The following is a 14683-nucleotide window of genomic DNA, read 5'->3' as shown; positions in this document are numbered from 1 at the left end:
GATAGCTAGTGGGAAGCAGCCGCATAGCACAGGGAGATCAGCTCGGTGCTTTGTGACCACTTAGAGGGGTGGGATAGGGAGGGTGGGAGGGAGGGAGACACAAGAGGGAAGAGATATGGGAACATATGTATATGTATAACTGATTCACTTTGTTATAAAGCAGAAACTAAAACACCATTGTAAAGCAATTATACTCCGATAATGATGTTAAAAAAAAAAGTAAATCTTTTTTTTTTTTTGGCTTCTCTGCAAAGCTTGCGGGGATCTCAGTTCCCCGACCAGGGATCGAACCAAGCCATGGAAGCAAAACCCTGGAATCCTAACCATTAGGCCACGAGGGAAATCCCAAAGTAAATCTCTTTAAATTAAAAAGTTAATTGGTTTAAAGAAAGTAGGTGTAAAGTATGCATGATAAAAAAAAATGTGATACTTGAAGACTGGGGGTTTTTCTCCAAAGTCTGCTTCCTGCTCCAAGAGTCACTGATTAGTCTTTTCTCATCTGTAACAGTTTTGACTTCTAGCCTGTGTCACTGTATCTTCACATTGTTCCATCATTCAACCAATATCTATCAGGCTGAACACTTGGCGTCTGCCTTTGAGGGTCTTACATCTGGTCTCCTGACTTCTGTGCCTCCTACAAACTTGGCCTTCCTACGGAAGTTGTTGGCAGGGTTAGCAATAAGGAACAGAAAGCCCCCTGCACACAGTAGATGCTCAGTAAATGGCAGTAAAGGCTCTGCAGAGCCCAGGACATCTGGCTCCAGTGCTGTGTGGGCCTGTCTTACTCTTCCCTCCTCTATGATAAAAATCTCCCATTTTATCAAGCATCTACTATGTGCAAGAGACTTTGTGTTCATTATTGCTAATCCTGGCAACAACTGATCTGCTGCTGATGGATGTTAGGTTGCTTTCAAGCCTGCAGATGTTGGCGAGTCACCATGAAGATAGGTGTACACAGGTTTTTTTGGGTTTTGTCTTTTTTTGCCATGCCACCTGTGGCATGTGGGATCTCAGTTCCTTGGGCAGGGATCAAACCCACATCCCCTGCAGTGGAAGCACAGAGTCTTAACCACTGGACCCCCAGGGAAGTCCCTACGTGGGTTTTTATTCACGTGTAGGATAAATTCGTAGAAGAGCAATTTTGCGGAATCAAAGGGCATCCTCGGCCTTGTCGCGGGGTGGCAGGCCCAGGCTGGACATGAGCAAATGTGTGCAGGCAGCACCGGTTGTGCTGGTCGCAGAGTGCAGGCAGCATCCTTCCCTCCCCCAGTCCCTGACCGAATGCCTGTTGAGATTTGACTCAAGCGGAAGGCAAGGACCAGGTTTGCAATTCGTCACGCAGGCCTGGGGAACCCTCCCAACCCTGGTCCCGAGTTAGCTTTAACCTTCATTCACTGTCTGTCTCATCCAGTGTGTCTTCCACCTGAACATCAGAGTCACCCAGAGAACTAGTGGAAGATTTGGGGGCCTCACCCTGAGTGATTCTGAGTCAGGGGAATCTGGGCTGGGTCCCAGGAATTGGCCTTTGTGTGTAAAGAGAGTTGCAGGGTTGGAAGGGAAGGGAGGGGGCAGGCAATGGGGAGAGGGGCATGGGACCCCCAGATCTGATGCTGGTCTCTAACCATATCTTCCTCTCCCCAGGTTACAACCATCCTGCTCTCATGAAACTCATCCAACAGCCTCAAAATGTGGTGAGTCCCCGGGTTATGCAGTGTTCACAGAGATTCAGAGGATCACTGGGGCAGCCTTTGGAAATAGTCCATCCATTCAGTCATCCCTTAAATGTTTATTGAGCACATACTATGCGCTAAGCGCTTGGTACGCCTTGGGTGAGCAAAAACACGATGCCCTGCTCCCACGGAGGCAGCCAGTTAGCCACACACATAAGTAGAGAATTGCAAACATACTAAGTGCTACGGACCGAAGCAGTCAGTGCTATGTGGGCATAAAACAGTGATAATGATAATAATGAACAATAGTTACAAGCATAATATGTGTAAACACTGCGGCTGGCACTTCACAGATTGAATATTGCCAAGTCTATGGGGCAGCTACTGTTGTTATCCCTGTTTTACAGAGGAGGGAACTGAGGCACAGAGAGGTTAAGTATTTGTCCAAGGTCACACAGCTAGAGGAGGTGCTGGGAATAAAACCCACGGGAGCTGGGCTTTTTGGGGATGGAGGGGCCGGGGGTCAGGGAAGAGTGGTCCCTGTAGGGAGAGGAGGGTGGGAGGGAGAGGTGCAGAGAGCTTCAGGAACAAAAGAGGACAGTGCAGCCGGAGCAGAGAGAGCCAGGAAGGATCCAGGTATGACTGGAGTGGCAGGCAGGGGGCAGGTGACACACAGTTTCTCATCCTCGGCACTGTTAACATTTGGACCCGGATTCTTCTCTGTTGTGGGCGCCGTTGATGATTGATGACACTGGCTGTAACACACACACGGAGACATGCATACATGCTGAGTGTACTGTTGAATGAATTTTCCCTTGTAACCCAGTGTTTCTCAACTTTCTTTTTTCAATTATCACTCCCTTAAGGAGCCTTTATAGACATTAGTTTCCTGTTGCTGCCATCACAAACTACCTCCAGCCTAGGGGTTTAAAACAACACGCATTTATGGTTTCACAGATCTTGTGGGTCCGGAGACTGGCCGGCTCAGCTGAGTGCTCTGCTTTGGGGCTCACGAAGCTGAGGTCACCTCTTAGCTGCAAGCTCTGGGGGAGGATCCGCTTTGGGGCTCAGGCAGGTCATTGGCAGAGTTTGTTTCACGTGATCCTTCCATCGTCAAGCCAGCAACGGCTGGTCCAATCCCTCTCTCTGCCTCTGCCCTTAGCAAAGGGCTTGTGCGGTTGCACTAAGCTCATCCAGAAAATCCAGAACAGTCTCCTTTCTGAACTGAATAAGAAGCTTAATTACATCTGCAAAGTTCCCTCTGCCATATGATACTGGGTTGACCAAAAAGTTCATTGCGATTTTCCCGGAAAACCCCGAACGAACTTTTTGGCCAAGCCAATATATTCACGTAGATAAGGAGCGCCATAGAGATGTCTGTGCTTTCTATATCACAAGGGTAAGATGCTTTTCACCCCCACTGAATTCAACATGCCCTGACCCAGTTCCTATTCCCCCAGACCAAATTAGGCCGACGACTCCCCTTACTTCTAACAGCACATAAGTAGAATTGTACCGGGTGTGCTCTTTATCACGTCTGGCTTATTTCACTCAAAATCCATCTGAAGATGCATCCTTGGTAGCCGCAGAGGATCCATCCTCCTGGCTCTAATCATTCCATTGTGTGAACACACTGCAATTAACATCCTACCTACCGCTGATGAGCATCTGGGTCGCTTCCTACTGTGAACCTTCCAGCGTGTCTTGTGATGACACTTTCACGCGTCCCATGATACAAGGCCAGTCCATCTCTGGCCATAGTGAGCGCACACAGATGGCCTCAGCAGATCTCGCCAGACAGTTTTCCAAACTGGGCGTGGGAATTCTTCTCCCTCCAGCAGTGTGAGAGCTCCGGCCACTCCCCGCCCTCCCGGGCATTGCGTGTCATTGGGGCTTTCATTTTTCTCAGGTGTGACATACGTGTCCACACATGACAAAGAGTGTGATTTCTAAAAAGGAAATCAAAGAAAAGCAGGGAGACTGAGAGCCCGACCATGTCAGGAACCGACTCTCCAGCCTTAAACGTTTTCCCTTGAATCTGAACAGCAGAAGATAATAGGAAAGAACTCGGGTCCTCTTTACCTGTGGGTGCGCCTGCCTGGGAGGGGCCGGGACGTGGTTCTCGCCTCCAATTAGTTGACCAGTCTAGGGGCTGCTCCAGCAGAAGCCGCGTCCTCCGGAGGGTGTCTGGCGAGGCCCGTTGGTGGCTCCATGCGTGTGTTTACATTCAGAGCCCCGCTTTGTTTCGAAACGTTCTGCGGATCCCAGATGCCTCAGCAGTTGGTGCTAAAAAACTGTGTCAACAAACACACCAGACACATTTGCAGTGTCAGCTGCCTCCGGAGGCACAGTTGCCCAGCAGCACGTGACTTCCAGGCCCAGGGATTCTGATTTCGGGGAATGCCCTGCCCCCACCCATCCCTGCCCGGAACCCGGACCTGGATGCCACGCCCCATCCTCCCTTCCCCCACCCAGTCCGGGCCCTGTCCTGGCTGTGCCCCCAACTTCCACTTGGAGTTTCCTCAACAGCCCCTCTTCATCACTCCCCCCCACCTCTACGTCCATTCTCACCTCCTCCAAACCACACTCCAAACTGCACCATGCCTGGTACCCTCTCCTGGTACCTACTGCCTTCAGGATGCATCCCAGCTCCTCCACTGCAAGTGTAAAGCCCTTTGTGATGTGGCTTCTGCTTCTTCAGCCTCATTTCTTGACATCTGTTTGCTTACTGATGGATGGAGTGCCTACTATGTGCTGGGCACTGTCCTTGGGCTGGATTTGATGGCGAGATCGCAGTCTAGATTACAGTCCAGAACAGTCTAGACGACAGTCTGGATCACAGATTAGATCCGTCTAGATCACCATCTAGACCGTAGTCTGGATCATGGTCTAGATCACAGTCTGTGCTGATGTCCTGCAGAGGGCACGGTGACCGGCACAGCCTTAGAGAAGTGACAGCTGACCGCCACAAGCTCAGCAGAGTATATCTGGGGCATCAGACCAGACGACCGTTGATTGACGTCTTGGGTCTTCCAAACTCTTAGCGGGAAATGCGCTCAGGTGGTGGTCAAGGTATTTTACCTGTCCTGGGCAGGCTCCTGCCAAGTCATTGAAGTTCTGAGAAGGGCTTATCAACCCTTTTGTACCTCGAACACATCATCCATTATTCATGTACCGTGTCACCTGGATCCAATATCTGGGTTCCAGTTAGAACTTATGTCACCAGGGCCGTCTCATTACATTGCCCACAGGTTATACAATAATTATTGGGCATTGCACATGCCCAGTCATTGCAATGTGTGATGAGTGCCGACTGACATCCATGGCACCGTGGCTAGGCTGGCTGGAGGGCAGCTGGCCTGGCCAGCTAAGACATCAGTGTGACCTCCAGGCCTCTCCACCTGCGTGATTCTGTCCTTCAAGTCTGAGCTCCTGCCTCATCTGTATGTTGTGTTTTCCCACTGGCTCCTTCTGAGCACCCAAGAAGGGATCCTCATTTTTGCTCATGAGGACTCTAAAGACCAGAGAGGTTAAGTGACTTGCCTCAGGTTGCACAGCCACTTAAACCAAAGCTCATTCTCTTCCCGCTACAGCAGGTCTGATGGCGAGGATTCTAGAAACCTGTCCTCAATTGATTCTGCTACCCAAAGTCCCAGGTATCTTCTGTTCTTCATGAATATCATGCTTTGCCAAACAAGAATACCACCTCTACATCTTCCCTGGGCCCAGATAGGCATTCACGCTGCCAGCCCGGCCATCCCCTCTGTGAGCCGCTTCCCCCGCTGCCAGTGAAGGCAGTTCGCCTCCATCCTGATCTCGTGCTATGCTTGATTTCTTTGGAGCCCCATTAATACCTCGAAGCCAAAACAAAAGGCCCCTCGGCAGCCCCCACAGGCCACCCAAGGTCTCCGGGCTGTGCCCAGTAAACTCGTGTCCAGCACTGACATTTTCGGATGGAGACTGCTTGCGGCGTCTGGCAGAGGGTGGGATCTGAAGTCAGCAAACCTGGGTTTGAGTCGTGGTTCTGCCCCTTCCTGTCTGTGTGACTTGGGGCAGGTTGCTTGACCTCTCTGGGCCTCCGTTTCCCCAGCTCTACAATGAAAACGGTTAACTCCCTCCACCGCTTATCCTAAACCCACCCGGCTGGTCACAAAGAAGAAGAGGCAACAGAGGTATGAGCCTGCCACGAACTCTAGTGGGCCACGCCAAATCCCAATGCCACAAGAAGGATTTCTTTTCAAGATTACAGATTCAGAGGGAGGTGCAAAAAATAGTACAAAGAGGTCCCGTGTATTTTCCATCCAGTTTCCCCCAATGGTAGCGTCTTACCTAGTGATAGTGCGATATCCCAACCAAGAAATTGACACTTTGTTTTAAACCCAGAGCAATCCTATTGGATTTCTCTAAAAACGCAGGGAAGTGTATCGTTCCCCACAGCGTGGAACGCATCCGCTCTGAAAAGCATCGCTGGTGGGTGGGAGCTGGGTCAGGTCGAGAAGTCACTGCTGGTCTCCTGGCTTTTTTGCAGAGCACATTCATCAACAGACCTGCCCTCGGAGTCTTTCCTCCTGAGAACTTTGTGGAGAAGCTCCGGGAGTCCCTGCTCTCAGTGAGTCTGTGGGGACAGCTTGCCACCGTGAGAACCCACCTCTGCCCTTCACCACGCTGGCCTGCAGCTCTGATCTCCAGGAGGCTGGAGCAGCAGGGAAGGAAAGGACTGAGATCCATAATGATTAAGGATGGGATGTTTCTACTTCAGTCTTGCTCTTCATGCTGTTTCTTTCATGAAGAGTCTTTTTAATTTTCCTTTGCAAGAAAAGCTGGGATCCCTCGTGTGCGGGAAAAAGGGAACCCGGGGAAGTTAGTATTGATCCCACGACAGGGCCTTTGCCTGTGCCCTTCAGTCTTCCTTTGGGTTTCAGTTGCTACAAGGATTAGAGTCCTTCAGAACCCCAAATTCCCACCTGTAAAACGTGGGTGTCTCCGGGCAGAGGTTGTGTCAGGAGGGACGTCTGGGCTTTTCTTCACCTTTTTTCCTCTCTGGCCTCCAGCCTGGGGCCTTTTGGGGCCTCTCTTCCACCCTCCCAGTCAGACTGCTTCCGGGACTGCATCCCTACTTCCCTCCCAGCCTCCCACAGCCTCCAGGGCCCAGTGTGCAGCCCCTGCAGAGGCCCCGCTCCAGCTGGGGGGGTGGGGAGCCCACAGCTATTTCCCTCCCCACAGGTGGCTCCTAAAGGGATGTCCCAGCTCATCACGATGGCCTGCGGCTCCTGCTCCAACGAAAACGCCTTCAAGACCATCTTCATGTGGTACCGGGTGAGGTTTGGGGCTTGTATGCATGCAACGTGCACACACAAACACACACACAGGCTCCCCAGCCCCCAGCCACACACTCAGCCCTTGTCCGACTGTTCATCCCAGCTGGCCGGAGTATTGGACATCAGTGGCCATGGTCGAAATCCAGGGAGGGCCACTGCCTGGACCGGGTTTTCCAAACATCCTGGCAGTGTGTAGTGTAAAACCTCCCCAGTGTCATTATTCCGTGTTACCTGAAATAACATACCATCTCACAGATCTTCATTGTTGCCAATAGAATAGTAAAGCAACTTATTCATCCATCTATTTATTTCATCACAAGGACAATGAATGGTCTCATGCTTCAGTCCATACGTGTAACATCGACGTATATGATCAGCTCTTGAGAAAGCATCCCCTCATTGACTAGATGTTGGTTTGGGTGGAAAGTGGGAGCCCTTCCTGCCCCAGAGCATCTCTGAGAGTTTGTTCTGTTCCATTTTATCAGAGCAAGGAAAGGGGCCAATCGGGTTTCTCCAAAGAGGAGCTGGAGACGTGCATGATCAACCAGGTGAGCCCAGCATCCCCTCCACCTCGTGCGTGGGGCCCTGTCCTCCTCAAGTAGGAGGGTGTTTTTGTTAGCGCGGGCTGCCATAACAAAAACCCTAGACAGGGTGGCCTAAGCAACAGACGTGTATGATGTATTTTCTCACAGTTCTGGAGGCTGGAAGTCCAAGGTCAAGGTGCTGGCCAATCCAGTTTCCCAGGGTGGCCTCTCTTCCTGGCTTGGGGATGGCCACCTTCTCACTGTGTCCTCCATCTGTCTCAGGGAGAGGGAGCAGGCTCTCTGGTGTCCATTCCTATAAGGGCACTAACCCATCACAGGGCCCCAACCACATGACCTCGTCCAACCCTAAGTACCACCCAAAGACCCCATGTTCAGATACCATTACACTGGGGGTTAGGGCTTCAATATATGAATTTGAGGGGGACTTAAACATTCAGTCCACAACAAGGGATCCCCAAGCATTCCAACCCCCTAGTCCATTCCCTTGGTTTCAAGGCTGGCCGAGTGGAACTCTTCCGACTAGCACTCATCAGTTTCCCAGGACAGCTGCCTGTATTTGACCCATCTAAAGTGGCATTTCATGTATTCTCTAGAATAATCCAAAATATCAACACAAATGTATGTGCAAGGGTGTTCACCCATTGGTGTTTAGATTGGCAACCACCTGTATATCCAGTAATGGGGAAAGATGGATTAAGTGTAGGGGTTCCAAGTGGAACCCCAGCAGTTCAGGGAGGCACCAAGGGGGCCAGTGTTGGGGTACAACAGTCGGGGGTGCATGGGGAAAACCAGGTAAGGCTCCAAGCTTCCCAGCCAGCTTCAATCAGAGCAGGCCAGTCCTTCCCCTAAATCCCACTATGATTGAGGCAGAAGTGTATACCACTTTTAAAAAGGTGGGGGTGGGTGTTTGCAGATCAAGAGCCACTGAACTCAGTTACCCACTGTGTCCAAACACAAAGTTCTGCAGCCAGAATAATCACAAAGGGTTTCTCTTGGCCTGGAGACATGTGTGCTCTAATTTAGTGAAAACAGTGGGATGTAAATTGTATAGACACTGTGCTCTCAACTATGTATATCAGCATAGGGGCACAACTCAGAGATATTGGGGGTTCGGTTCCAGATCAGCCCAATAAAGCAAATATCGCAATAAAGCGAGTCATATGATTTTTTTTTTAGTTTCTCAGTGCATAGAAAAGTTATGTTTGTACTATACTGTAGTCCATTAAATGTGCAATAGCCTTACGTCTTAAAAAAATGTACACACGTTAATTCAAAACTACTTCGTTGCTGAAAAATGCTAACCATCATCTGAGCCTTCAGGGAGTTGTAGTAGTAACATCACAGAACACCGATCGCAGGTCACCATGACAAGCAGAATAATAACCCAAAAGTCGCAAGTATCGTGAGAATTACCAAAATGTGACACAGAGACATGAAGTGAGCCAATGCCATTGGAAAATGGCTCCAGTAGACTTGTTCCATGCAGGGTTGCCACAAACCTTCAGTTTGTAAAAAAATGCAACATCTGTGAAGTGCAATAAAACAAGTTACGCCCTATATATCACATTTGGAGACTAACAAAGGAAAATGACAAGAGGGCATTCTGGGATTTGTGGGAAGAGGTCTTGGAGCTTTTCCCGGGGGTCTCAGGGACCCAGTGGAAATCAGCCAGCCTGAGAAAATGCCGTACAACCCCCCAGAGACTCAGGGGCCCCCAAGGTGGCCTCTGCCGCGTCCCCAGCGGCTCCTGAGTCACTGGAGGCAGGTCTGATTCCCTTGCCAGCTGGAGGGTCAGAAGGCAGTGCTGCTGTGCCATTCGCTTGGGGCTGGGAGAAGACTGGGGTTCATGAGTCCCTCCTGAGCTCAGGGGCAGCCCCGTGGGGAGAGGGAAAGCTGGGGGTCCCACCCTCCCGCTCTGGCCCAGCAGACCTCGTCCAAAGCCTGGGCATGTCCTGTGAGGGGCCCAGCTCAACCTCAGGTCACAGGAGGCAGGTACCACCACCAGCACCTGGCCCACCTGTGGGCTGTGGGAGCAGTTCCGGGGGGCAGGGAGACTGCGACAGGGGAGTTTGAAGAGCCTGCGGACGCCTGCCAGTGATGGAAAGGAGAAAGGTGGGTGGTGAGGGCCCAGGGCCAGCGTGCTCGCCCACCTTCAGGCTTGACCGAGAAAAATGGGCCCACGTGGTGCAGAACTTGTGAGAAGGCAGAGGTTCAGGTATCTATTTCATGAAATCTCTTGATAAAAAACAAACAGAAAATGCCACGTGTGGGCTGGATACAGACCTCTGGAGTCCAGTTTGTAACTTCTGCCTGAGAGGGGATCCCGGTTCTCCTGAGACTTTCATACTCCTCGAGGTTCGTGGGGGCCACTGTGTAGGTCCCCAGCTCACAACCCTGACTGACTGCTGTTTCTTGGTTCCAGGCCCCCGGGTGCCCCGACTACAGCATCCTTTCCTTCATGGGTGCCTTCCATGGGAGGACCATGGGTAAGGAGGGCCGTGAGATCCCAAGGTGGCAGGTAGAGTAATAATAACAGCAACAACAATAGTGACGGCTGCCTCTGATCTGGCACTGGCGACTTCCACGTATTGTCTCATCGATTGCATACCGTTCCCTGGAGACTGGGGATGGCTGCTGCCACTTTGCAGATGTGGAAACTGAGGCTCTGCAAGGGAAGGAACATTCCAAGGCCATGCAGTGGCAGAGCTAGGATTTGAATCCTTCCTTCAAAGTCTGTGTTAGTCTCTCTCTTCCTTCAAAGTCTGTGTTAGTCTCCCTCTTCCTTCAAAGTCTGTGTTAGTCTGTGATAGATCAGAAAGCAAAGACACACACACACACACACACACACACACACAGATTAAGACACATGGGTGCCACTTCAGCTTCTGGATGTTCCCAGAACTGGGGTTCTGCAGGCACCAGGCCTCCCTGGGCTGCCCCATATCCTCCTCAGAGACGGTCCATCCTCCTTCCCTGAGCCAACCTCTGCTCTCTGTTGTGCTGGGCTTAGGTTGCTTAGCGACCACGCACTCCAAAGCTATTCACAAGATCGACATCCCTTCCTTCGACTGGCCCATTGCACCATTCCCACGGCTGAAGTATCCTCTGGAAGAGTTTGTGAAAGAGAACCAACAAGAAGAGGCCCGTTGTCTAGAAGAGGTAACCCCCAGGTCCTCCCCTCACCTCCCCCTCAACCCCTCACCCCAAGACTTAGCCCCGGGGAAGAGGAACACACAAAGAGTTTATCCAGGGACCCACGTGGCGCTCCCTGGGTGGGACGGAGGCACGGGGGCGCTTCGTGTCCCGATGTTCCATGTTAGGAAAGGTACTGAGACATTGATTTTGTCACCCAGCCTCCATCACCCCGCTTCTGGTACCAACTTCTGTATCATGTGAGTTTCTTTGGGGACAAGCTTCATTGACTCTGGAGTAAGAGAAAATGAATTGATGGAAAGAATACAGGGCAGCTCACAGGAAAAACAATTCCATGGGATCCTGTAGTCCATTGTTCGTCAGTCTTCTCCAGAATCCTGGGGCTTTTTTGGGAGCCCTAGAGGTTGCAGTGGGGGCGGGGAGGGACTAAGGATGGGCAACCCTGGTCCCCGTGCCTCCACTTCAACCAGAACAGCCCCCCTTTGATCTGTCCCATATATTGGGGTTCCATGTAAGACATTGGAAGGATTCTGTTGCAGGGTGGGGGGTGGGGGGGGAATGGCTATCAATCTTCAGATTTGGATTTGAGCTCACATAAGGCTGGTTTGCCTCTTAAGCTCATCATTCTATTTAATTAATAGTTAACACCTACTAGGTGTAAAGCAAGGTGCTAGGCGCTGGGTATTTAGTGGTAAATAAAAGAGACAAGGTGATGCAGTCCAAGCAAAATAAGGCAAGTTAAATGTCACTACAGCTTTTCTAGTAACGACATTTTTTTAAAGTAAAACTAATTGGGTGAAATTAATTTTAATAACATTTTATTGAACCCAGTGTATCGAAAATATTGTGTCAACATGTCATTAATATTTAAAAATTATTGATGACATGTTTTTATATTCTTTTTTTCGTGTTAAATCTTTGAAACACTGTGTGTATTTTACACGTAGAGCACATCTCAGTTCGGACCAGCTACATTCCAAGTGCTTGATAGCCACATGTCTTTCCTGCATCCTATCAGAGAGTATAGGGTAGTCAGAAACACAGCACTGGACAAATAAGCAGGAAAATAGCCATATGGTGACAAATTGCAAATGACACTCTGATGGCAAAGAAAAGCATCTTAGAGCTTCCCTGGGGCAATTGGTGAGACCGAGGCTAAAACTGCATCATCCAAATAGAAGGTTTTTCCTTAATTCTGCATAACAGAGAAAGATTGTACTTGTTACTCTATCCAGGTGTATGGTTTGGGTTTTATCAATTATGTGTAATTATTAAATTATTAATAAAGTATCACAATTATTTTTTTATTTTTTATAAATTTATTTATTTATTTATTTTTTCTTTGTCTGCATTGGGTCTTCATTGCTGCACGAGGGCTTTCTTTAGTTGCGGTGAGCGGGGGCTACTCTTCGTCGCGGTGCGCGGGCTTCTCATTGCAGTGGCTTCTCTTGTTGTGGAGCGCGGGCTCTAGGTGCGCAGGCTCAGTAGTTGTGGCTCGTGGGCTCTAGAGCTCAGGCTCAGTAGTTGTGGCGCACTGGCTTAGTTGCTCCACGGCATGTGGGATCTTCCCGGACCAGGGGTCAAGCCCGTGTTCCCTGCATTGGCAGGAGAATTCTTAACCACTGCACCACCAGGGAAGCCCCAAGTATCACAATTATTAGTCTTTAATTATCTGTAAGAAGATGCCCATTTTAGAGCAAGAGTTCAAGAAATATAAACTCTTGGGGAAAATACGACGCTTTTCTCACTGTTAACAGTTAAAAATTTTTTTCTTATAATGACCTATAATGGAGGAGAATCTGAAAAAGAATATGTGTGTGTGTGTGTGTGTGTGTGTGTGTGTGTAACTGAGTCACTTTGCTGTACACCAGAAACTAACACATTGTAAATTAACTATACTTCAATTTTTAAAAATAATTTTTAAAAAGTTAAATTTTTTTTAAAATTTTTTTTTTTTTGGCTGCGTTGGGTCTTCGTTGCTGCACGTGGGCTTTTCTCTAGTTGGGGCGAGAAGGGGCTACTCTTTTTTGCGGTGCGCGGGCTTCTCACTGAGGTGGCAAAGTGATTCAGTCATATATATATGTATGTATGTATATGTGTATCACACACACACACACACACACACACAGATTAAGACACATGGGTGCCACTTCAGCTTCTGGATGTTCCCAGAACTGGGGTTCTGCAGGCACCAGGCCTCCCTGGGCTGCCCCATATCCTCCTCAGAGACGGTCCATCCTCCTTCCCTGAGCCAACCTCTGCTCTCTGTTGTGCTGGGCTTAGGTTGCTTAGCGACCACGCACTCCAAAGCTATTCACAAGATCGACATCCCTTCCTTCGACTGGCCCATTGCACCATTCCCACGGCTGAAGTATCCTCTGGAAGAGTTTGTGAAAGAGAACCAACAAGAAGAGGCCCGTTGTCTAGAAGAGGTAACCCCCAGGTCCTCCCCTCACCTCCCCCTCAACCCCTCACCCCAAGACTTAGCCCCGGGGAAGAGGAACACACAAAGAGTTTATCCAGGGACCCACGTGGCGCTCCCTGGGTGGGACGGAGGCACGGGGGCGCTTCGTGTCCCGATGTTCCATGTTAGGAAAGGTACTGAGACATTGATTTTGTCACCCAGCCTCCATCACCCCGCTTCTGGTACCAACTTCTGTATCATGTGAGTTTCTTTGGGGACAAGCTTCATTGACTCTGGAGTAAGAGAAAATGAATTGATGGAAAGAATACAGGGCAGCTCACAGGAAAAACAATTCCATGGGATCCTGTAGTCCATTGTTCGTCAGTCTTCTCCAGAATCCTGGGGCTTTTTTGGGAGCCCTAGAGGTTGCAGTGGGGGCGGGGAGGGACTAAGGATGGGCAACCCTGGTCCCCGTGCCTCCACTTCAACCAGAACAGCCCCCCTTTGATCTGTCCCATATATTGGGGTTCCATGTAAGACATTGGAAGGATTCTGTTGCAGGGTGGGGGGTGGGGGGGGAATGGCTATCAATCTTCAGATTTGGATTTGAGCTCACATAAGGCTGGTTTGCCTCTTAAGCTCATCATTCTATTTAATTAATAGTTAACACCTACTAGGTGTAAAGCAAGGTGCTAGGCGCTGGGTATTTAGTGGTAAATAAAAGAGACAAGGTGATGCAGTCCAAGCAAAATAAGGCAAGTTAAATGTCACTACAGCTTTTCTAGTAACGACATTTTTTTAAAGTAAAACTAATTGGGTGAAATTAATTTTAATAACATTTTATTGAACCCAGTGTATCGAAAATATTGTGTCAACATGTCATTAATATTTAAAAATTATTGATGACATGTTTTTATATTCTTTTTTTCGTGTTAAATCTTTGAAACACTGTGTGTATTTTACACGTAGAGCACATCTCAGTTCGGACCAGCTACATTCCAAGTGCTTGATAGCCACATGTCTTTCCTGCATCCTATCAGAGAGTATAGGGTAGTCAGAAACACAGCACTGGACAAATAAGCAGGAAAATAGCCATATGGTGACAAATTGCAAATGACACTCTGATGGCAAAGAAAAGCATCTTAGAGCTTCCCTGGGGCAATTGGTGAGACCGAGGCTAAAACTGCATCATCCAAATAGAAGGTTTTTCCTTAATTCTGCATAACAGAGAAAGATTGTACTTGTTACTCTATCCAGGTGTATGGTTTGGGTTTTATCAATTATGTGTAATTATTAAATTATTAATAAAGTATCACAATTATTTTTTTATTTTTTATAAATTTATTTATTTATTTATTTTTTCTTTGTCTGCATTGGGTCTTCATTGCTGCACGAGGGCTTTCTTTAGTTGCGGTGAGCGGGGGCTACTCTTCGTCGCGGTGCGCGGGCTTCTCATTGCAGTGGCTTCTCTTGTTGTGGAGCGTGGGCTCTAGGTGCGCAGGCTCAGTAGTTGTGGCTCGTGGGCTCTAGAGCTCAGGCTCAGTAGTTGTGGCGCACTGGCTTAGTTGCTCCACGGCATGTGGGATCTTCCCG

At 49.2% G+C, this 14683-nt stretch overlaps 2 protein-coding genes across 3 annotated transcripts in view; one reads left to right on the top strand and one right to left on the bottom strand.

The window, feature by feature from the left end:
- Positions 1-14683, top strand: part of ABAT (4-aminobutyrate aminotransferase) — a 48410-nt gene that overhangs the window by 14152 nt on the left and 19575 nt on the right. Inside the window, exons 5-10 of the mRNA XM_028498801.2 lie at positions 1642-1691; positions 6199-6279; positions 6894-6986; positions 7474-7536; positions 9956-10019; positions 10544-10692. Coding sequence (XP_028354602.1) covers positions 1642-1691; positions 6199-6279; positions 6894-6986; positions 7474-7536; positions 9956-10019; positions 10544-10692 — 500 coding nt within the window. The remainder of the gene's footprint in view (positions 1-1641; positions 1692-6198; positions 6280-6893; positions 6987-7473; positions 7537-9955; positions 10020-10543; positions 10693-14683) is intronic.
- TMEM186 (transmembrane protein 186) overlaps positions 1767-14683 on the bottom strand; it is a 36259-nt gene continuing 23342 nt past the window's right edge. Inside the window, exons 2-4 of one of the 2 annotated variants that reach the window (XR_003682862.1) lie at positions 3753-3964; positions 3322-3619; positions 1767-2425 (exon numbers count right to left, since the gene is read on the bottom strand). The gene's annotated coding sequence lies outside the window, so the exon portion shown is untranslated. The remainder of the gene's footprint in view (positions 2426-3321; positions 3620-3752; positions 3965-14683) is intronic. The other variant, XR_003682861.1, reaches the window with a different exon arrangement.

Source organism: Physeter macrocephalus, chromosome 14 (assembly GCF_002837175.3).
Source record: "Physeter macrocephalus isolate SW-GA chromosome 14, ASM283717v5, whole genome shotgun sequence".
NCBI lineage: Eukaryota > Metazoa > Chordata > Mammalia > Artiodactyla > Physeteridae > Physeter > Physeter macrocephalus.
The sequence above is the reverse complement of the archived record's forward strand: the minus strand, read 5'-3'. Positions and strand labels throughout refer to the sequence as shown.